The 25,472-nt window shown below is 33.6% G+C and overlaps 1 protein-coding gene across 4 annotated transcripts in view; it reads right to left on the bottom strand.

Moving 5' to 3' along the window:
* Positions 1-4,402: 4,402 nt before the first annotated feature.
* LOC125690953 (cadherin-7) overlaps positions 4,403-25,472 on the bottom strand; it is an 85,287-nt gene continuing 64,217 nt past the window's right edge. Inside the window, exons 9-12 of one of the 4 annotated variants that reach the window (XM_048939772.1) lie at positions 24,158-24,279; positions 21,461-21,578; positions 18,675-18,926; positions 4,403-11,539 (exon numbers count right to left, since the gene is read on the bottom strand). In XM_048939772.1, the coding sequence (XP_048795729.1) occupies positions 11,046-11,539; positions 18,675-18,926; positions 21,461-21,578; positions 24,158-24,279 (986 nt within the window). In that variant the 3' untranslated portion in view covers positions 4,403-11,045. Of the gene's footprint in view, positions 11,540-18,674; positions 18,927-19,585; positions 19,635-21,460; positions 21,579-24,151; positions 24,280-25,472 lie in introns of those variants that run through there. The other 3 variants (XM_048939775.1, XM_048939773.1, XM_048939774.1) reach the window with 3 other exon arrangements.

The following is a 25,472-nucleotide window of genomic DNA, read 5'->3' as shown; positions in this document are numbered from 1 at the left end:
ATATGTGATTATGACTTGAGTGAGCAAGAAATGCCAAGAGAGCACTTGAAAAACTTACAGTATTGTTAGAGCCTGAGAACCTGTACAGTAGCCTTTGACAAGTCTACAAGAAGATGGAAAAGGATGGAAAGAAAAAAAAAAAAAGGAAACAATAGCAACAAAAAACAGTATTTCTCTGCACCTAATGCAGGTTATTTGCACAATTATGAGGTGATTAAGACTGTGTGGAATATTTTGAGTATGATCTTGTAAACACGTTACACAGTGGGAGGAATGTTTTCCTGTCTCTGCTGAGAATACTGCAGGGCCACTCAAAATCTCTTAGCCTTTTCACAGGCATGTCACACATCCTCCCTGTGACTCACTAGTGTATTTATGTTTCTGCTTTGGTCACATACAATTGATATAATTTCTATTTGTAATTTCTATTTAAACTTAAAGTACATATTTTATGCTTTCCATTATTTATTTTATTTTTGTTATTTATTCCAGAAGTTCATCTGATTCTTCTAATTACTGACTTGATTTTCCTGAGTATGGATAATAATTTTTATTTTGTGTTACCTGCAAACCTCAGAACACATGTTTACTTCCTAAATGCAGGCCACTAATAAAAATATTAAACAAATCTACCCCAAAAGTAACCACTGATGAAAATCATTCTCTAATTTACTTCCGGTCTGATCTATTTGATGAAATGGTGCCAGTCTCCTATTACTAGCTATTTGTAATTTTTTATGAGTATTGAACTTTCGAAATATCACCTTCTGTAGAGACTGTATCAACTTCTTTCTCAGAATCATAGAACCATAGAATGGCCTGGGTTGAAAAGACCCACAATGATCATCTAGTTTCAATCCCCCTCTTATATGCAGAGTTGCCAACCACTAGACCATGCTGCCCAGAGCCACATCCAGCCTGGCTTTGAATGCCTCCAGGAATGAGACATCCACAACCTCCTTGGGTAACCTGTTCCAATGCATCACCACCTGGGTGAAAAACTTCTGGATATCTAAACAAAATCTCCCCTGTCTCATTTTAAAACCATTCCCTCTTGTCCTATAACTATCCACCCTCATAAAAAGCCATTTCCCTGCCTGTTTATATGCTCCCTTCAAGTATTGGAAGGACACAATGAGGTCTCCCCGGAGCCTTCTCTTCTCCAAGCTAAACAATCCCAGTTCCCTCAACCTTTCCTCAACCTTTCTTCTGATCATCTCTGTGGCCCTCCTCTGGACCCAATCCAAGAGCTCCACATCCTTCCTGTACTGGGAGCCCCAGGCCTGGACGCAGCACTCCAGATGGGGCTTCACAAGAGCCAAATAGAGGAGGACAATCACCTCCCTCTCCCTGCTGGCCACCCCTCTTTTTAATGCAGCCCAGAACACAGTTGGCCTTCTGGGCTGCAAGCACACACTGCTGGCTCATGTCCAGCTTCTCATCCACCATGAAATATACGTATCTATATGCATTTACAAACATATATATGAATTAAAGCAAATGTGATATCTCTTTAATGTAATTTTGTGACTTGCTTAAGGGTCTGGGGAATTCCATGGATTTGGTAACTTTGTCTACAAAATATGTTCAAGCATTTTCCACATTCAGAGAGCATTCCTTTGTAATACATGACTTTCAGTGTTAAGTGATAACTACTTCAAGGAATAAATTTTTCAGGAATAAAGGATAACAGAGTATCCCAACTTCGTTAGAGTATGCGGTCTAAGATTTGTCTCCATTTTTTCTCAGATATTCAGATTTCTGTTACATCCTCTACCTTTTAATTTATTTATTAATAAAATTAACATTAATAACATTAATAACATTATTAACATCCTCTACCTTTATTTATTTATTTGGTATTTCTTTTGGTTACCAGTATTTTTAACAGTCACTTTAAAAAAAATAAATCTGAGGCAAAATATTACTTTGGCAGCTGCAATAGATTAATCTTGGTCTTGATCCTTTCTATTACATACTGGTATTACTTCTCTTTCTACCCTGCCAACCTTTGTCTATTTTTATCGTTGTCACTGACAGTTGTACTTTTCCTTCAAAAGTTCAACTGAACTAGATTTTGACTATTTTCACTTTATTTTCAAACCTTGCAGATTCTTCTTACATTCTTTGTCTTGTCATCTTAATATTCTTTCAGAAATGTTCTTTCATGCAGTAAATGTCATACTTTTTCCATCTCCATTATTATGTCCTCCTGCTTTGCGTACAACCTGGTTAAAGTCACATCCTTTTAGTCTAGCATCATGTCATCTTTCACATGCCTACTCTTCTGTCTGATGGATGCAAATATCATGTTATACAAGAGCCTTGGATAAGATGAGTAAAAGCAATATAATTTTCTCTGTCTTGTAATGTATAGAAAATATTATAAAAAAATATATATATATAAAATAAAATTATTCATGAGATATCACAGCTGTATTCTAAGGCAAGATATCTTGCTATTCTATACTATGTCTGATTTTATGCCTGAGCATGTTCAGTCAAAATGCAAAATTCTTATTTAAAAAAAAAAAAAAAAAAAAAAACCAAGACAAAACAAAAAAGCACAAACAAATAGTAAAATAGTAAAAAAAAAAAAAAAAAAAAAAAAAAAATTAAAAAAAAAACAATAAAAAAAAGCTTTATTATTGACCTACTATATAATTCTTGATGCAGCAGGTGGAGAAAGGAGGCATAATAATTTAATGATAGTTAGAATTATAAGATAATTCACTGTGAATTACCAAGGATTCCCAAGAAAGTTTAAGGAAGCTTCATAAATAATGTAGTGTTAATGAGAAATGTACAGCTTAAGTTTCATGTTCTGTTTTGGACATTTGTAGGTAAATAATTACTATGATTATTTTCCCAATCATAACAAAATATGTAAAAAGTTAGTTACATATAAGCTTTTACTTCTGTTAACTTGATTTCCTAAGGTAGAGAGTCTTGCCACATTTTGTTGCCTAAAAAGTGTTGTGCTCAAATGTCAGATCTCTAGAGAGTTTAGAATATGAGGGAACAGCCCTGCTTCTAGTCCTTAGATGTGTTTAGTTGCTGTACACTGGATCATGCACCTAAATACATTTGAAGAGTTAACTGTAGCCTTATTCATTGAGAGACATCCTGTTCTCTGGGATGATTCACTACCTTTCTAGTACAAAGTTATTGTCAACATATTGCACCAATTATTGGATGACAAATAAAGTATCCCAGTAACTGTTGTAGTTAGGAAAAGACATCTTTGAATTCTTTGATCTTATCTTCAATGCCCTTTGTTGACTTTTTTTTAAGCATGTTAAAAGCAGACAGTGAAAAACATGTTCTGTGAGGTTCTAAATAGAACTAAATAGACTAGAAATTTATTTCAGTATCGCAGCATTAGCATTCTTTTCAAGTCACTGTTAGCAAAAATAATTAACACTCCAGGTTTAGGGGCCCAAATCTTGCAAATTATTTCACCTAAACCATTGTCAGAGATTTTGATCAAGTTGAAAATTACCAGTGTACTTTTTTTTTTTTTTTTTGTATTAACCTATATCAATTTCATTCACCATCAAATAAAAAAGTGACTGAGCAAAACCTGTTTTGGTACTAGAGCTGATTATTGCTTCCCTAAGCTGCCTCCTTTTCACTTACAACAGGACAGTGATTCCTGATGCACATGGTAGATAAGTTTCAGAGGCTGTACAGAATGAGACACTCTGATCAAGATCATTTTCCCGCATGTTGCTTTGCCAGTAGAACTTGCTATTGAAGGTGACATTAATTTCACATTTCCAAATGGAGATATGTATTTTAAAATTTACAAAACTATGTTTTTTTATGATTAAATGGCAAATAGTGTAAATGAACTTTCCCTCATCTGATAGAGCTTCAAAGTCAATAAACTTTATATTTACTGATCTCAGATTACTTAAATGTTAGGCTTACCAAAATACATTTTATTTTAGCAAAATTGAGTTGTTGAAATAAATTAAAAGATAAAAATATAAATTTTCCAAACCTTTTTGATTACTTACACAGATGGCTTCTTCCACTGTAATACAACTTTGTAAAATATTGGCCATTTTTTTTCCTATAATATTTTTTCTCACTAGCATGGTCGCTGCATTGCATTCATGTTTTCGTAAAGCCTAATCAGTTTCAGGAATGCTTGATGACTCCTGATACTCCTTTGTCATCATATTGTATAACACTGAAATTACATTGCTGCTGACTTAGGAGCTGTTTACTCCTGACTTATTCCAGACTCAATTTTACCCATGAGTATATTTCATAGTTACTACTAAACAACAACAACAACAACAAAAATTAAAAAAAAACCACACACACACTCACAAAACCCGCCAACAATTGCAACAATCCCACATTTATTATGTAAATGTGCTATTTTTATTCTCAAAAATACGGGAAACACTCTTTTCCTCCTCAGAGCTCTATAGCAACAGATGCCGAAGATGGATGAATCAACCAACCAGAGCAAAGCTGTGACAAATCTGGGCAGAGAACCTCTTTTTCTGACTAATGTCCACTAACATCTCATTTCCCTGGCATTATTATTATTAGCAGTAGCAAATGTAGTAGTAACATTATGTTTCTGTTTTGAAGGTCTGGATTCTGGAACAGAGTATATGGAGTACAATACAAAAATAATTCAATTAGATAAAACTTTTCTCTCTGAATTAACTTGAGAAAGAGGTAAACAATGGACGCATACAGGAAAGGATGTAGAATCAGGCAGCAAGACCTTGTCCTTTTGCACGGTTTCTGCACATCATCAGGCTTATGCTAACAGATAACAGATTGACAGTCAACTGCAGCTTTGGTAACAGAATCATAGAATCATAGGCTCATGTGGGAATTACTAAGGTTGGTGAAGACCATCAATATCATCAAGTCCAATCAGCAGCTCATCTCCACCATGCCCACTAACTCTCAGTACCACAACTACACTTTTCTTGAACACTTCCAGAATGATGTCACCACCATCTCCCAGGGCAGCCTGTTCTAATGCCTCACTATTCTTTCTGAGAGTAGTTTTTTCCTAATATGCAATCTGAACCCTCCCTGCCCCTATCTCTTCATTAGTGCAAGTTAACCAGAAAACAAGAAATCTATTCAGGTTTTGAATTTTTGGGTTTTGTAGAACACAGAGGCCACACCAGAATAAAGCAATTTTTAACAAATGGTGATAAATGGCAAGATGAGCTTGAGTAAAGTCTGTCACTGAAGGATGCCTCTTCTGTATCTGTCTTGCTTTCAGTTGTTCTCAGTTGTATTTACATAAACATTCATTATAGCATGTTAAACGCTAAAAGGTTTCCATCCTGTCTTCTCTGTACGTGTATCTACCCATAAAGACAAAAAATCTGATTTTTTTTTATATCTTTTTATTTCCAAGAAACTATTTTTAATGTTGAAATAGCCCTAGATTTTCATTGCAGTTATTTGAAATTATTTCATGAAAATTCTTTGTGCATAAACCGATATGTTCTGTGTTAATGTTAAAGTACTAATAAAGTATATTGACCTGTGTTAAGCCACAGTAAAAAAGAATCTTGATGTCATACATAATATATTAATCTATTTGTCATGATCAGCTGTTTCTAGGTATCAATTTTTCATATTATTTTGTTTTGCTATCATTAATAAGTTACAATGAAAGACAAATCATAGTTCTACCTTGAAGGTAGAACAATTTTTTCAAGGTCATATAGCAGTAAAGAACAGGAATCTATTAAATCTTTTTCCAAATTCTTGAGCTTTGACTTTGACGCTAGCTTGTTCTCCTTTTACCTTCTATGTGTGACTACTACAAAGATAATGAATGTGTACAGAAAACAGGAAAATGATATATTAGCAAAAGCTTAAGTGTCATACATTATCTTTCAGGGGACAGAGGACAGAAGAGGAGAAAGGAAGAGGAATGGGGACACAAAATGTTTATCTTTAACTAAACTGCTTAAAAGAAGTCATTTTTTTCACTGCTTGAATCTTCACATTGTCCTTGGTAGCAAATGTACAGTACTTTCTCATCCCTGTAGTTGTATTCTATATGTCACAATAAAAATCTACTAGAAATTTAAAGGAATTAAAATGTGAACAAATATCCAGGCATAGAATATATCATACATAGAAATGGTAACCACATCAATAGATTAGATGTCATATGAGATTTTCATTCAGGGGTTCATTACACACAAACACAGAAAAAAACCTTTTGAGGAATAGCAAACTACATACTAAGTTTGCCACTTACATTTTTAATCTTTCTCCTTAATAGTTATTTCTTTTTTTATGAAGATGAGACTAGGCCAAGTACTTGGAAGGTATCCTTCCACTTTATGGAAACATTATTACCTTGGAGGAAATTATATTCCAGTAGCATCTGGTAAATTAGGTCATGTATGAAGCAATAAAAAAACCAGGTGCTCTTAATTTCTGTCTTTTTTTCTTCTACCTTCCCTTTCTGTGTTAGTAAAATCTCAAGAACAAGCAAGGCAACAGACTGCGAAACAGGAAGATCTTGGTTGTATCTATAGTTGACATAAATAAAGCTACAGATGATCACAAAGTCATTTTTAAAAAGAAGTGTCATAATTTGATTTTGGTAGCATGGAAATTCTATGTGTCCTTTTTTATAGGGAGGAAGAGCTGTGCACAGGTATCAGATAATGAACTTTGTCAGCAAGGGTACTGTTTACTTCAGGAAGGTTATACCAAGCTGGTAGAAAATAGCTTATACTATTAAAAAATATTCCACCAAGGTATTACTATAAAAAGAAGGGGATTGCAGCTCCGAAAAAGGGAAAGAACAGTAAGAGATTGCACAAAAAGAAAGAGCACCCTGACCAATTTGGCAGTCTTGCTTTGATTCTGTCAGTGGTCATTTATCAGTCTCTCCTAACAGTGTATAAATCTTGATGCCTCTTGGAAGTCATCTTGCTGGTACTTCAATATGATCAGGATTTCGCACAGCTTCTAGGTGCATCAGTAAATGTTTCATGTAATTTTGACAGTGTGATAATAATAAAGGATGTTTTGATGATTATGTTACCATGAGGACATTAAAATTCAGACTGATCATTCTTGTCAGACTTAAATGGTCTATAATACCTGGCTAGATGTCATACATGTTCATAAATGAGTAGCTGGTCTTGATGACAGGAAAATATATGAATACATTAGGGAGCACTGAGGGACAGCAATGGTTAATCTACTGCATTAAAGTCAGTGCACATAGAGACATTTTGAATTCATGATGTTTTACTGTTTATAAGTTTTCCCTCTTCTTCCATGCCTCAAGAACACATTATAATTACTAATGCTGAAATTGCTCAGTAAAGAACCTCAACAATTCTAAAATCTAAGCTAAGTGTGTAAATACTACTGAGAGAAGAGGGAAGGAAAGTGAAGGGAGAGGAAGAAAGAAAAAGAAAAATAAGAAGGATGGGAAATATTTTGTTACTGATGTATGCTGATGATGTAGAGTTAATAGGATAAAATAATAATAAGGACATCTTGAATTTTAAGAGAAATTCCTATGAATGACAGTCACATCTACCTTTAAAACAATGTAAAGAACAACATGCAAATAAGAATCAATAATACATTATTTTTGAATACTTTGGAGAATGGGAATTTTCATATAATTATCTTGACATTTCTCAAATCCTTTAGTGATTGTCAGCCTAGCCCAGCCAGAAATTATTAGGCTTAGGAAGACCTGTGTTATAGATGAATGGGAATATAACTTAATACAGTAAATACTAAATTTAATAAATTCATTCTTTTACATAAAAAATATCAGAATGGCCACTGCCTACAACAATTTAGCTCTTTTGAATTTCATAGATTTTACACAGGTCAAAGCTGTCTTGCCTTAACTCTTAACAGCGTAATATTTTTAGTAGCTCTCTTAAAGCTATAAACTTTTAAATGGGTCTTGAAATCTCAATTTAAAAAAGACCTTTCAGTTGTTATAAAGGAGAAGGAAACAGACAATGGCATTTCACTGTGTGTTAGGAGTTGATGCAAAGTTTGAGGGATTTCTAAGTAAGAATTGTGACCTGAAGGTCATACTGGAATTTTTAGAAAGATCAGCTAATAAATAAAATGGAAATTCTTTTAAAATAGTTTTTCTAATTAATTAGCTCAAATAATTCTGAAATTATTCTTGGATAGAAAATGTATTTCTTATATTTTCCATTGTTTGTTCAGTAAAATATGATTTATAACATCACACTATCACAAATAACAGTAAAAGAAGAATTTGAATCAGAATATGACCCATGAAAACTCATATATGAGGTAAGTTAAAGAGAGCAGTATGTAGTGAATGTGTTTTGTATGCCATATGTATGTAGTATAGTAACATCTGTCACCAAATATGTGGAATTTCTCTCTTACTGCAATAATATGGTAATAGGTAAGCATAGTTAATGTAAAATAAAATAAAATAAAATGTTGGATTACTTTAGAACTCTGCAACAGTAAACAAATATAATAATGAGTTTGGATAGTGTTAAATAGACAGAAACATAAACATATTTTTTTCCCACAGAAAGCACATACATACACAAAAATAAATTAGTTTCGTAACAAAGGACCTTTTTGTTTTCATTGCTTTTTGTTGTTGTTTTTGTTTGTTTGTTTGTTTCCCCCCTCCAGGCATATAAAGTAGAAAAGCAAGAGAATTGGGCTGCTTACTCTAAACCAGATATAAATCTCCTTTGAGTGCTGTGTGCTAAAAGCATCATTGCTGACTTGCAATCCAGATTAAGGAATTATCTTCCCACAAACAAAAAGAATTAAAACTGTTCTTTTCATAACTTGCTGATTTAATGCTTGCTTAACTATATCTCATTCTCTTTGAACTACAAACACATGGATCACTCTCCATTTTTTTTTCTTTTTTTTTCTTTTTTTTGGTTTGTTATTTTTTATTGAAAAATCTTACACGTATGACGAAAAGTCATGGGCAATATCTTTCAGTTCCATTACAAAATCTGTCATATATATATACGTATATATATATATATATATATATATATATATTTAGTACAACTAGAAGCAAATCTACTGAATTGTGTGAATCAAAGATTGTCTACCAAAATGTAACTCAAAATTAAATACCTATGTTGCAGATTATTAAAATTATTTTGTTTTTCTCTGATAAAGCTGAAGGCCATTTTCACATTAATTGATAATGCTGGGATACAAAAATTCCAAAACCTTGATTTCCCATTTCCCAGCCTTGTGTCACCCATAGATGAGAATTTTAGTACAATAATCTTTCTCTCAGAAAGAAGTACTTTTAGAGTGAGCATCATTCTCTGTGGTGTACCTTCTGTTCACAAGTAAAATCCTACAAACAATTCTGAATACCTCTCAGTAATTGCTGGCAAATCAAATCATTGCAAGTTAGGTATAAGCGAAAGATTTTGCAGGAGCAGAGTCTAACTTAGGATTTCATCTACAGATTACCTAAAACAAAACAATCTGAAAGAATACTTAAAAACACTAGTTTACTGGTATATATGCCTTATTATCTAATAATAAATCATGAAAGATGAAGTATAAATAGTCAGAATCATAAAAAAGTTGTCTTATTCTAAGAAATCCTACTTAAAACGATACCGTATTTTAACCAACAGCAGTTATCCTTCTGTTTTGGCACTCCTGAAACAGCGTAGAAATTATGTGTACTGAGACAACACTTTTGGGGAAAATACATGTGTGCAGTAAGATCTAGAGGTGGCTTCTGGAGTTAATAGTATTACATTACTTAACATAAGAAAGAAATTTAAAAGTCTTTTACTGTGATTCATCATCAGCAAAAGATAAAGAGAGGGAGAAAAGCAGTCTTTGAAGCATATAGGACGTTTGACCTTGAAATTAAATCTTGCTTTAATACCACTCCCAGCAACCTCTGTAGTCTTCTTTCCAAAAATGCAAAATACAAATATTTTATTTAAATGTCTCAGACTTTGTAATGGCTCAGAAGAACAACTGCATGTCCTTGTAGCTGCTCTCCTTTCTGAGAGATGAATGGTGGGCTCAATTTCTTTACTGTAATTTCTCCATTTCCATGCTTCATTTCCTACATTTATCTGAGACTGGAGAAAAATCAGCATGTTCTGACAAGTCTAATACTCTGAGGCAGTAAAATGGACCTGGATTTAGTGGAGATTAGAGCTCCAAAATAAATATAATGCTTTACGTCAAATAATAATAAAAAAGGTTAAATTCTCCTGTACAAATCAGAAGAGATAATAAAAAATAACAAATAGATAGCAACACCTTAAATATACCTACATGAGCATCACAAAACTTTTCAACCTTAAGGACATCCCTCCATATTTCTCATTTTATGTGGCTTATAAAATACGCCAGTATGTTGACAAATTCAGAATTTCTTAAAATAAATTGCAATTTTATTTTTCATAAAACTACCCCAAAATTTACAGAGATTCCCCACTAAATTGATTTGAAAAAAAACGGGGACAAATAAAAAATGATCTGAATTTTTGTTTGTTTTCATGTCTGTTTTCTGCATTTATCTTAGGAATCTGTATACAACATTGTAATGAAAATTTTTTAGAAAGTTTTCATTTGCAAATCCTGTATATTGTAATGTAGTGGAATATGTAATTTTTAAAAAATTTCATGCTTTTAATACATATACCATCGACTTTGTGTTCTAGACATAGCAATACTGTCAAGGCATCTGCCTTGACTCATTGAGGTTACCATGCATAGCATATTCTTGAAAGTGAGTTACCTCTGCAGGTATCTAAGGGTTGCTATCTATTTGAATGTGTCTGAGCATTTCATTTTATTAAAAATGATATCAAATGCTCATATACTTTGTGGTCAGTGCAGTCTCTAGGACAAGTCTAATGAAAGTATGCTCCACCAAGGCAAAAAAATAACCTAAAAAATTAAAAATGGAGAAGTATTTACAACTTTTTTTCTGTCTGTAAGGTTGAGATATTTTGTTTTAGTATTCCTCAGTGCATTTTCAGAGAAAGATTCCAAGGCTATGAGTATAAGCAGTCTGGACCACTCCCATACATATCTGCAAGCCTTTTAAAGCGAGGGCCCCAGTCACTGAGGTAATCATAGTTCTGGTCAGAGTTTGAGCTTATCGAATCTAATGAGCTGAGAGACTCTGCCACCGAGCCATTCCCCTCAAATGCATATGTCTGCAGGGAGTCATAGGGTGGTGCACAAGGGTCCACGTCAGCTTCTTTTAGTCTCTCCCAGATAAATTCTCTAAAAATTACATTATCTGGGATGCTTTTAAAAGTCGGTCTGCTCAAGAACTGAATCTCAGGTGTCACATCCCTCCTGGTCTTGGTGTCTCGGATGATGTTGAGGTTTCTTAAGGCAGCCATGTCAAAAGCCTCAGTGTCTTCTTCTCCACCACCCTCATCATCATATCTGACGATATTTTCTCTGATATCTCTCTCTTCATCAAAAATGAGGGGTTCTTTTTTCCGTCGCCTCATGGTGACAATCAGCAAGACAAGAACTGGAATGCAAAAAGATTGAAGTTTTAGAAATGTTAAAGTTTGCTCATATTTTTCATAGGGGTAAAAGCACTCATTAATTTATATGGTAAAGACACAATGAAATTGCAGGCAATTTATGTAGTTAGACTTCAAATCTAGCAGGTTCTAAAGTGGCTTTTAAGCCATGAGCTTTTCATTTGTTAAAGAATTTATTTCCAAAGCCATTTTGAATTAATGTCTTCATTTCTAATTCTATATCCTATGTTATCTGCTAAACATAAATTTCAGGACTGATTCAGTCTTACTATACAATCTCACAGCCATGAAATAAAAAAGAGACCTTTTCTTGTACTTTTAATTGCCTAAGCAGTAAAAACACATTCATAAAGTAACTGAATAGAATTTAACAACCACATTTTGGGAAGTGCCTGAATTAAAGTATATGGCCAATCTCTTTCCCTTCTGGGAGAAAAAAAAAAAAAAACAAAAAAAAAACCCACAAAATAAAAACACCTACCCACACTACTAGATCAGGGATGACTGAATTATTAAGCCATGTGTAACTTAGGACTCTTTTACAGACATAAATTGAAAGAATTTTTAGGTAAGACTGTACTTTCCTTTTAAGTCCAAAGCACTGTACTTCAGGTATATGAATTATTTCTAATGAGAACTGTCAGCACTGGATTTTACTGGATCAGCTAGCATGAGAAAAGATTATTATTTTTAAATTCTAGTCTTTAATATTTCCTTTAGCTCAGAAGTTAATGCTAAATTATGGTGACACCCAAAAATACTGTGAGCAAAAAAGTCAAGACTTCCCTTTTTCAAGCACAGATTTGGTAAAGAAGCGTCACTAATGGCACACAAAACATGGAAGCCAGTAATATTTCACCCATATGTAGGACATGAATCATCCTCCTACAAAACAATATTATCTTGTAGCATTAGGATAACATTTGCTGAGATAATGATACTTCTAGAAAAGAGAAGGCATTGCTATGTTTGTAAAAATATTAGTAACTTGAACACTAAGCATAATTCCACATTCAATTGATCTGTTTGGATTTACTGCTTATTTTTAAACTTCAGAATATATTGCTATGTGCATTCACATATCTTAGTTTTGACATCTATTCTTAGAGTACTTTGAGATGAGTATTAAATGCTTCATAAACTTCTGGAAAATAAAAAGCTCATTTAGATAAAATCAAGAATGAACTTCTCTTGGCAGTCTCAAAAGCATCCTCTATAAATTGTACATAGGTCGCCCTGAAAGTAACACCTCTTATTTAGTTCCATGTAAACAACAACAGATGAACCACACCACCCATCACCTCACTATGCTCTCATTCACTTTCTAGTCTCCATAAATGTTCAGGGAGCATTTATGAATGTCCATGGGTGCTTTTTTTTTCACATGGGAGATTCCAGTGACACATCTTTTCTTTATATGCACTTCCATGTCAGATGCTTTTCTTTCAGAACGCCCCTCTGCTGCCATCTGTCACATGGGAACAAAATGTAATGAAATATTGGTGGGAAGGTTCAACTTCTACTGCCATACAATCAACATCCACCTCTGACGTTGTGGGCCAACATCATAAAATAGGAGGCTTTACTTTCAGAGCAGCCCTTATATAATATAGGACACTCTTGAAAGCGTTTCCTTTCATGCAAGAATTTTTAAAAGTATCAATCCAGGCTCTTTCACTTTTAGCCTCTATGAATCCTTCTAGCCTCCCTGAATCCTATCTTGTCTATTGAATTCATACACCACTAGTTTAGAGTACTTTGCTTCAATAACATTTACATAAGCAGTTTGAAAATGTAGGACTTAGACCTTTAGAATGCTTTTATGAAATTTCAAAATATTCTGATATTTGCAAAATAGAAATTGAGTAGTAGATACAACAGATAGCAGTACTATCTTCATATCAAAGTTATCAGAAAACAGTTGCACTTCACTTTTTCGGCTTTTTCCTATTATAAAAGGTATTTTTAAGTGAAAGACAAATCAGTTTGCTCACAGTGCTATTATACATTTAAGTCAAAATTGCTATCAACATATTTTTTTTTAGTATTTTTAATATTTACTGACACAATTATTATTGCCATGTATGTAAGCAAATAATCATTTTATTTAATCAAGTGTAAACGTGTTTTTCCACTACTGTCATTCTTAACAGTGTTCATTTTGAAAGTTAAAGAACTGTTAATAAGTGAAAAAATATGAAGCTCTATAGGCAAGTCTGCCTGAAGGTGCAATAAAAATCAAGATGCAATGAATGTTTTATGCAGTATTCCTTGTACATCATACACTTGCTTGAAGCCAAGAGAAACCTGGAGTCCTTCTAAAGGTTAAATCTTTTAGCATAGATGGCTTTATGAGATTATGACTTTCTAGCCCTTCCAACAACTATGAACAATAATGTTTAACCTCTCAATGAACAAAGCTTTTAGTTGCATTTCAGCAACTGCAGGATGAATACAAGTACAAAACAAATGTCACTGATATCCAAATCAAGTGAAAATTATTTTAAAACTGATCAATTTCTCACAAAGTGATGGGTTTTGCTCCTATATTTATTGCAAAGCAGAGGTAAGACAGTAATTAGTGACGGTCTGAATATCTAGAAAAAATGATTTTAGGCTCTTTAGAGAAAAAATAAAACATAGGGACACATGTATTGCCTTTCACTCTACGCTAATACTTTGAATGATGCTAAAGAGATGCCAGGACTGATTTTGTGTGTGATTTAACATATAAATTGATAACCGATATTAGAGATAACTGAGGATTAAGACTGAATAATTAGAACTAATTGATATACATCTGAAATAACTTTTTTGTTTTGATTTACCTGAACTGGTAAAAAGATGTTGATTTTGTTTAACCGGTAAAACAGTCAATTTGCATTCTTGTCATCTGCATTTATGTGATAAAATGTAATTTTATTTTTGTGTTTGTACAACTATAATCATAACATCGATAGTGTCAGTTAAGCTAAATCAGTTTTTGAAATAATATTGAATGAAGGAAGAGATTTTTGCTTTGTCATTTGCAAGTTGTTTAATGGAATTATTTTGAAATTTCCAATTTAGTGTGATCTAGTGAAAAATCTGGTTTATGTTACTCATGCATACTTCTCTGTTTCTGTCCTTTGAATTTAAGAAAACTGCAGCATAATTATGAAGAAGTAATAGCTCCAATACAATTTGAAGAAGCCTACATGCAGAGCTGTACAGAAAATGATAGACCTAGATCACAAACATTGTAAGGCCCTGTACACACTACATAACAATAAGCCACCACAGCTGCAAGTGAACATGCACACTGGTTTATGCCTTAGCTGCATGAGTTGTAAAGCCAAAGACTGAAATCTTTTACTCATCTAACCACCACACTAATAACCTATTTAATTATATAATGCAGTTAATAGTACAGTCAATGAGATCTAGGAAAGCAGAGGCCATGGCTTAGGAAATCTGTATTTAATTCCCAAGTTAATAAGCTTCATGTATCGCAATTGCTTAATCAGTTTGGATTGCTATTTGCAAAGCAACTGTGACTTCTGATTGCCCAGACTTGTTGACCTTAGTAAGGTATATCATTTTCAGAGAAGAAGTTCTGCACTGCATATTCAGACATCTTTTGAATGACTTAATTTGAATTACCTCCAGATTGAAACAGTTATTGATTTATCAGTTCTCCAACTGTAAGACAAAGAGCCATGCATATGAAACTGTTGCATTCTTTACCCTTTTTATTCATTTAAAGAATAAGATCCTTATGACCTGGACTGTTTCTTCCTGCTTAATAATTACACAATTAGATGTGTTGATTTAATTAGGTTCTGCTAAGTGCCATGAGAATAACGTAACCGCCTCTCAACTGAAAAAAAATTAACAATTTAAATATATATTTTGAAATTTAATCAGTGTATTATTAACTTATAAAGTCTAATGTCAAAAAACAGGAGATTTTCTTTACTACTTCTAAGGAAAGTCAGGAAATTAAAGGAATAGATTATATTCAGAAGTATGGAAGGTTAAAATCATGAAAGCGAATTATGTCAACCTAGCTTCCTATTGCTTACATACAAAGAAAATCTTTAACCTTTTGAATGAAATTGGGTTATGTACAACTGAACATTATTTGTGTGTGTGTGTGTGTGTGTGTGTGTGTATGACTTTATGCATATATTTTATACAAAACACTTTCAACATAAGCAGTTATTGTGTCTGGAAGATAGTAACTGAAAAACAAATTACCTTGAATTAAATTACCATCCAAATTTAAGAGGAAGTAAATCTTTCTTATTTCACTAAGAATTATGTATTCTAAAAAGAATATAAGACAGTTCTCTGTATGCTTTTTATAGAATTGCAAACATTTCTTTATTATGCTTTTTCTTTAAAGCACAGCCTCACTGCAAAGTGAATAATTATAAAGGTTTTTGAATTATTAACCAAGTACTGGAATTTTCTTGTGCAATAAAATTTAGAATTTAATCTCTGTCAGTCAAACCATGGAGTGAAATATATTTCAGTAAAATGTCTATAACTTCTAAAATGATTTTACTTTGAACAAAATAGTTCTTTCTACGTTATATGTGACCATAACAAATTAATATGACATAATAATAATTTTCCTTCTTAACATTAGTGAAAACCTTGTGCTTATCTAAAACTGATCAGTTATTAAAATAAAAATGATTACACTGAGAAATCTCATTGATTCAAACTCAGTATTCACCAAGACAAATGGTTATTTATTAGAAAAATGGTTCTAAGGAGCAAGAGCAAATATTAAAGCACACCAAACTAACATTCAGCAGACAAAATCTTGTTGAGAATTCAAGATATTAGCACCAGAATGCATCTACTCGTGACATTTTGACATCTGTGCAAATCTCATCCATCTTTACAAACAGCTGAAGTCTATTTTTTATGCAATACTACTTGATCTTCAGGATTTTTTTATTTTTATTTTTATCAGGAAAGTATGTGAAAGGGAAATGGGATTATAAAGGAAATTCCTAGCAGTACACCATGCAACTGGTCCAGAAACTGCCCTCTGGTAACAAATGACAGGAAGAAAGACTCTGGAATCAGATAAACAAGACTTGTTTGGGGTTTCCCTGGAGATACATGATACTTAGGTATCTCTTACCTGTGAATATTGAAACCTGGCTGGGAACAAAATGCCTTCAGGATCTAACATCAAATTGCAGGACTCAAAGCCAGGGTTAATATACAAACACAGTGTAAACTGTGCCTGCAACTTTGAACTGTACCCCAAAAGAATGGCTTAGAAAAGAAGCAAAGAGAGTACACTGAAATGCCTACTTGGATAAACAGTGGACACATTCATATAGATAAATTTGAAAGACCAATTCCTTGACAACTAAAATCAATGGCAAGGCAGTCATCTGCCAGATTCCTCTTCAGTGCACAGCCCATTATTCAAAATCTGTGTCCACACAGTTTGTCCTCAGTTCTTTACCAAATGCTTGTTTGGTGCAATCTAGAGGTGATTGGAATAAAAGCTTAGGTTAATTTACTCGTTGTGTTTAAGGCCTGGTATACTGAGTAGTAAAAGAGAGTTATTATTACTCAATAATGTGCTGTATCTCCAGTGAATACTGTTTAACGCATAAGACTCCTCTTTCTGAAAAGCACATGCGCAGGCCAATCTGACTTTTAGCTGTGATAGTTTCTTATTCATTCTTCAGAAGTTCTTTTTTCATATATATATATTAACAGAAATAGTGACATTCCAGTTTGGGATTAAATAGATTGCTATTACAGAATACTTAAATGCATTTGACAGATACTTTCAATGGACAATTTTCTACTGTCATTTGACAGAAGACCATAGCACTGTGTATCTTTTAGAACTGTGCCATTTAACCTGTATGTGCAAATAAAGTTCATTAGGGAATACAGATGACCTAGAAATACTATAAGAAAAAACTTATTTATAAGCATGTTCATTAAAATTGTTGAAAAAATTCACTTCCATTTCTTCTTAAGTTTAGGTCTAACGATATGTTAAGTAAGATTGAACAATCTTATATTGTTGGCTATTTTGTTACAAAGTAACAGAAGGAACATTTATTTGTAGGAGAAGGAATATACGGTCTAATCCTTATAGTGAAAAAAAACCCACAGTCAATGAGAAATCTCCTACACATGGTTAAAATTCTGCCACAGACAAAGGCACCAACAAAAATCTGTTGATCTGATGCAATTTACTTGGATAACAGAAACAGATAATTCATCACTTGGACTACATGAATTTGGGAAGACTATAGTCTTCTTCCTCTTGGGTTGATATATGAATCCAGCAAATAGAGAAACCTTTCCAATGATAGCAACACTCAAGAAAATTCCTGTGACAACTGGGACTCTTATATTTTTCTGACAATAAGTGAAATTACACCTCTGCTCACCTGCATCTCACAGATGCAAGGATGATTCTTCATCTTTGTTCCCTGATTTAGTCTTCTAATGCTACCATGCAGGCATGTTGTTTAAGGATTTGGCACAAAATGAGAAATGCTAACTAAACTAGGCTCTTGACACTTCTTCACTGTTTACGAACTGATTGCTCCCCCTGTCTTTTGTACAGCTGTAGTTTCACTGCTTAACATAAAATTCAGCTGTGCCTCCAGTTGCAAGCTTAACAAATTAAGCTTGTAAATTATATCAATTGTATTTCCTAAGTGTCTTTTGTTCTCCACAATTCAAGAAATGTTTTAAAAGAGTTATTTCTCTGAAAAGAACATATGCTGATCTGAAAATGACCAGCTATTACACTAAACTAGGGAAATACTTCCATAAACTGTATTGTCTACTTCTTAAATAATACATTTGTTGCAAATCATCTTTTTCCATCTAATGTTATTTCATATATGCCTCTGGAGGCAGCTTGTAAAAGAAACAAAACATTTGAACTTTTAAGTCCCAGACTGAGGATTTTGTGCAGTTCATGATGCAAAATGACGTTCAGCTTGCAATGTTAGATATTCTATTAAAATTGTAGTAGTGATTAAAAAAAAAAAAAAAGTAAGAAAAGAACTAAAGAACTGGAGATACTTATATATTGTTACTTAAATAAAAGATAATAATGATGGAAAGAAGGCTTACCTAGCAGTGTTAAAACACAAGCCAATATTGCTATCAGGGCTCCAGTGCTAAGTCCTGCAGGCAAGATGTATGCCTCTGCATTACATGTCTGAGCAATACCATCTGCATCACAATCACAGACTCTTATGGTGAGAGTATTAGTGCTACTAAGTGAAGGTGATCCGCTGTCCACAATGAATATTGGTAAATAGAAAACAGACTGTTCTTGTCTCCGGAAACCATTTCTTCTCGTTAATACAGTTGCAGTGTTATCTAGGTGAAGGAATAAAAGGATAAAAGTAAAATACTTGATCTTACTAGAACATAAATAATACAGACTTTCACTCAAAAGAATTTAGAAGGACATTCGTATTATTTCAATGAGTATATATTTCCTGGTCATACATTTCTTTATTTACAGAGGTAGGATCAGCTGAAAATTCAAGTTCAACTAAACAGAAATATTTCTGTTCTTCATGAAAGACTGTTTCAAAATTGCAGAAGTCTATTTGGTTTTAGTATGTTCACATTTCCACAGTCTTGATGTATAATAGAAGATGCGATTATCATAAGGAGAAGAAAAAAAGTCACACTTCAATAAATAGATTATTTGCATATATTTCATATCTAATTTCCAAAGTTCTGTTACAACTACTTGCAGTATAGATAGCATGGAATTCATAAACATATTCATAGGTGAGTAGATTCTGAAGACCAACGATTGATTTTTTCAAAATGTAAAAAAGAAATTATCCAATTGGCGCACAGATACAGGTAATGTCACATATAATAAAGACATGCACTTGTTTTCCATGTCAGCCAAAATTCAACAAGTTGATTAATATAATGAATCTGAAATGTGTGCTGCAGTGCTGCTCTGAGCTGGATGACTAAAAAGTCTGTGTGTTCCAGAAAAGATTTGCAAAACTCACTGTGTTCAATACAGGTTGATCGCTCCTGAGAGGTAGGGAGATACATCTCCTAGAAATGTATAGAAAAGGTTGGTCGGTCGGTCTGTCTATCTATCATCTAGCTATCTGTCTTTCTATAGATAGATACATTGATAGTCTGGTAGAGGTAACTCATTGTGTCATCTATTATGACCTTTCTGGAAAACCATACAAACATTTCTTCATATAGAACCATATATAAATCTAATGTCAGAAGAGGCAACTGCTGCACTGTTTTGTAACTCCACTGATTTTACTGGCATTAGAAGGATCTGTTATTGACCTTAGCATATTATATGTTCTTTGAAAAAGAGACTGTCTTTTTATTGAATACTTTACAGTACTTGTTACAGTGTCAGATTTCTAGAAATGTATTATTTTGATCACTATTTACAGTTCCTCATTTCAAACTGTAAGCTTCTCGTATGAAGAACATTATGTATGTCAATAACTACATGCAAGAAAAGGCAATAAACAGCTTCATGAGAGATCTTTTTTAGGTCATATGTACATTCTTTGAAATTCTTTGAAATCTGTACAAACATTTTTCTTTAGTCCACCGTATGTCTCTTTTGTCTTATTAATAAAAATGACTTTGCAAATTTGGTTAGTACTGGTATAAGAAAGAGCAGTGAAAGTCCTCTTCATTAGTGTTGGTCTAAAAGTAATACCTTCTATTTTATTTTGTTGGCCCACAACATCAGAGGAAAATGGTGGTATAGCAGTAGATGTTGAGCCTTCCCACCAATATTCTGTTAAATTTTATTGCCATGCAACATGTGGCAACAGAGGGCCAGTCCAACAAAATTCTGTTTGACTTCAAAGTGTGTATGAATAAAAGGTGTGGAATTGAATTTCTTCACTTGGAAAAAATGGCACCCACTGACTTTGTGAACATTTATGGAAACCAAACAGAAGATGTGAGCATAGTTGAGGGAGCATGTGGTGTGTTACAGTGGTGGCCACAGCAACATTCATTCACCACTGCTGGTGCCAATTTTTACAGATGATGCACACAGGCTCTTGTTCATCACTGACAAAAATGCATAGATACTGGTGACTGTGTTGAGAAATAGTTTTCTGTATCTGAAAATATGTTCTATCAGATACTTTTATTGTGCTCTTTGTACTGGTTGTATTTTCCATGGAAATAAATAGGAGGAATTGCGTTCAGAGTGACATGTAGTTCTACTTGCCTCAGCTCATAGCTAAACTGACTCATAACCAGCTACTATACTATGCAGTGCAATAAGAGCACTAATTAGAAGCATGTTCTCAGATATTTTAACTAATAGAAATGTGACGTCCATGGGAGTCTTTTCATAAGTCTGTGGGGAAATGTTAGTAAGAAGTCTGTGTAAATACTGCAGGCAGCTTCCATTTTCAAAATCATTCTTCAGTAGACAGTATACCTATTGAAAATATGTGGGTTTTTTTGTTTATTTTTTTTATTTTTTTATTTTTTTAAAAAAAACCAACCCTGTGCACTTATTTTTTATGCCTTGAGTTATTTTAATAAAACATGAATTCCTGGACATTTTTCAGTTAATGCCCCAAGGTATAGTCTAGACAAAAACATATAAATACAGGGGAAAATGTGAAAAGAGCGACTTCTGGAAAAAAAAAAATGAAGCTGGTGTTTGGCTCAAGGCTTTAAATGATGCAGACAACAGCTTTATTCCCTTGACAGATAGTCTACAGATAGAATTAATTTATGGGCTGATTCTACTTTAATTTACATTCTTGCCATAATAGAAGTTTATGTAGGTCATAATCAGCACAGTATATTCAAAACAGAAGGTGTTAGACGTGAATATTTACTCAAACAAACAGGTTATGTTGCCTTTATATTCTTACCTTTGTTGTCCTGAAGCGTAAAATTATGGTTATTTGCTGCTTCTGCTGTTAAACTGAAGTAGAACTGATGACCATTTGGTGGGTCATCTTTATCAATGGCACTGATTTTCTGGATGATCTGTTTTGAGATAAACAGGTGTTCAATTGTTTGGCACGTGAAGGAAAATAAATACATGCACATTATATAAACTCTCTATTACCTACTGAAGAGTCAAGTCTCCCTTGAATCTTGTTTACATCATGTTTTGGTTTTCTAAACTCCCAAGCAGGTATAGATACTATTATTAACTGAAATATAACTTTTCATTACTTTCCCTGTACTTGAAATTTATTCAGTAAAAGTAATGCTCTGCAGGACCTCAAGATAATTAGGTCCTGTCATTTATCAGTGTTTAAAGTATAAACTGTGCAGTGGTGGAAGAAGCACTTCTGAGTATACCGAACATAGCCTTATTGTAGTTATCAGTTGTTGCAATTGATATTGCACTGTAATATTTTGCAAATAACAAATTATGCTTTTGATTATTTCTATGTACTTTCTTATTTTAAAGAGAAAAAACTATGAAAAGAAAAATGACAACTCCTAAGCATAATAATAGTTTTTTTTTTTTCTTTTTTACTTTTAAAATTTTATTTTGTAAAATTCTGTCAAAAATTCTCTCTAAGAAAAGATTGTAATATTGCTTACAATCCTTAAAGGAATGAATACTAAGACACAAGAGTTCTCACTGGACCACATGGACAAGAAGCTGATGCGCCAATAGAATATTCTTTATCTATTCCTGTGTTTCTCATGAATGAGAGCTAAAAAATGTAGGGTTTTTTTTGTTTGTTTGTTTTTTGTTTTTTTTTTTTTCTGCTGAGAATTTAAATCTTGCTGTATTTTTGAGATGTATAATAAACAACATCTGCCACAGTAAGGAAAATATTCTGGAAGAAGGCACAAAAGTGTAAAGAATCCCAATAAGTAAGTGGGATCTGTGTGAATGAGACATCTACTAGCATTCTGGGAGAAGGAAAGGAGAATTAGATATCTTATAAGTTAAAATGGAAAACTTAAAATGTGACAGACACCAAGGATAAACAGCATCAGAGTCTAGGACTATGAGGAATTTCATAAAGTTAGTTGAATCTAGGACTATTTGGAAGTAATGTTAGAAATTAAAAACACTAGAGAGTTTGCTAGGAATATATCTCTCTTCTGAAATTCCTACCTTATGGTCCATACCTCCTAAGAAAAATAAAAGTGTATATTCATTTTAGGAAAGATAGGAATTTTGCCTTTGAACAAGGTCAATGTTGAGACCACTTCCCAGAAAAATTATGAGGAAGTAATCATTCCTAACATTATTTAAAACACAATGAGCTTAGCCAAATATGCTAGCTATGCTGTAAGGAAATTAGAACTTTTAAAACTACATAGAATGTGTCATTTTTACATCTTCATTTTTCTCTTCAGTAGAAGAATCACAGAATGTCTTGGGTTGGAAGGGACTTCAAGGATCATTAAGTTCCAACCCTCTTGCTGCCGACCACTGGATCAAGCACTACTTCATGTTTCCCAGGGCCCCATCCAACCTGGCCTTGAACACCTCCAGGCACAGGTCATCCACAGACTCTCTGGGAAACCTGTTCCAGCACCTCACCACCCTCTCAGTGAAAAATTTCCCCCTGATATTGAATCAAAATCTTTACTCCCTTAGTTTAAAAATATTCCTCCTTGTCCTATCACTATCAAGACATGCAAAAAGTTGATTTCACTCCTGTTTATAATCTCCTTGTAAATACTGAAGGGCCGTAATGATGTCTCCCTACAGCCTTCTCTTCTCCAAGCTGAACAAGCCCAGTTCCTGTCTTTGCAGGAGAAGTGCTCCAACCCTCTGATCATCTTCATGGTCCTCCTCTGGACCCTCTAAAAAAGCCTTACATCCTTCTTGTGTTAGAGTCCCTAGACCAGACAGAGTACTCCAGATGGGACCTCATGAGGGCAGAGTAGAGAGAGACAATTACCTTCCTCACCCTGTGGCCAACCATCTTCTGATGCAGTCCAGAATACTGTTGGCTGTTTGGGCTGCAAGTGCACACTACTGGCTGATGTTAAGTTTTTCATCTACCAGGAACTCTATTTCTTTCTCAACAGGGCTACTCTCAGGACCTTCTTATTCCAGTCTGTGTATATATCTGGGATTACCCCAATCCAAGTGTATGTGAACGAGACATGTACTTTGCTTTGTTGAACTCAGGTGCCCACCTTTTGGGTTTATCAAGGTCCCTCTGAATGTCCATCCATTCCTTCTGCTTTATCAACTACACCACTCATCTTGATGTCATCAGCAAAATGCTGATGAGGGTGCACTCAACCCCATCATCTGTGTCACTGATAAAGATGTTAAAGAGTACTAGTTCAAGACTAACCCATGAGGGACACTGGTCATCACCTGCCTTCACCCAGACATAGAGCCATTGATCACAACATTTTGGCTGCGACCTTGCAATTCCTTATCCACCAAACAGTCCACCCTTCTATCACCAGGTAGGGTGAAAATTTTAGGACTTAAGGAAAATAAGCTTGTGCTGCACATCAAAGCATTTTTACTGCCATAAGTTGATTCTATTTTATCTTAAAGCTGTTAGACTTTCAAAATAAATTACTGCCTATCTGATAAAAATAAACAAAAAAAGTATCAACAGCTATACCTGGCCAGGTTGAGCATTTTCACAGACAGTTGTCTCATACTCCATGGCAAACTCAGGGGCATTGTCATTGATGTCAAGGATAGTTATGGCTACATATCCTCTCCCAATCTGTACTGGATTCTCTATTAAGAAAAAAAAAAAAAAAAAAAAGCCAACAATTTAATTAAGTGGAATTCTATGAGAATTTTCTTTGGGTTAGTATGTTTTTCATTTGCATTTCTTTGCATATGCTTGCTAAATCAATTACAAACCCTCTTAGAAAGCTGAGAAAAGATCTTAGCTTAATCTTCTGGACCAAATTAGAACAATGTTTGTGTTTTTCAGTAGTGTCAATGAAATCAAGATTTTATTTTCAAGGCTAATTTGAAAATCTAACTCATTAATCAGAGCATTGATTTGTATCTTATGGAAGGATAATAGTAAATAACGTGCAACCATCAGCAAGGATACACTGTGAGACAAAACAGCACTTCTTATATCAGGAATAGCCCAGTTATTATGGGCGAAGGTAATCTATGTTAAATTCAAATTAAGAAGTTAAAAACAGAATTCTTTCAGCTATGTAAATCAAACAAACAATCAACAAAGAAACAAACAAACGTGAGGGGAGAATTTGTATTTCCAAGCAAATCCCAAAGTATTTAATGTGTACACAGAACTGTACCTTTCAACAGTGTTATTAATTGATGTATACTTCTACATAAAATGTGATTTTGTGCAAGACCTAATGTCACCATTTAATTTAAAACAGTAGATAGTTGGTGGATGAACCTCAAAGAGTATATAGTTAGTAGAATAAAGAAAATGAACATTTGGTATATTGTACCTATTCTGTTACATAAAACTTCTGACTTGGAGAGACTACATTACTGTTATTATTACCACTGTTTTTTTCTATTAGTGATGTAGCAGGACAGAATAAAAAACTGTACAAACATTAAAAGATGTATCTATCTTTTTAGTGTATTGCAAACAAATTTTATTAAACATTATAAATTTTTAAAGAAATACATTCAAACATAGATCACATCTTTCTTTTTTTTTTTTTTTTCTTTTTTTCTTTTTGTTCCACATGGGAAATATAGAGCAATTTTGACACTAACTTTCCACTCGACTGATATAAAAGGGACCTAATTTTGGGCAAAACTGAGCCAATAAGTTACACTGGTTGCACTTCTGTGATAATGTATTTAAGAAAAGATGCAAAATGCTGCACAGTAGCTGGGAAATGAGGGAGAAAATGTGAAAGAAACAGCCTTGCAAACATCAGTGAAGAAGGGGGAGTGGAGCAAGAGAGTGAGGATGAAAGAGCATC

This window comes from Lagopus muta, chromosome 3 (genome assembly GCF_023343835.1).
Source record: "Lagopus muta isolate bLagMut1 chromosome 3, bLagMut1 primary, whole genome shotgun sequence".
NCBI classification, from domain to species: domain Eukaryota; kingdom Metazoa; phylum Chordata; class Aves; order Galliformes; family Phasianidae; genus Lagopus; species Lagopus muta.
This window is presented reverse-complemented; position numbering and strand designations above follow the sequence as displayed.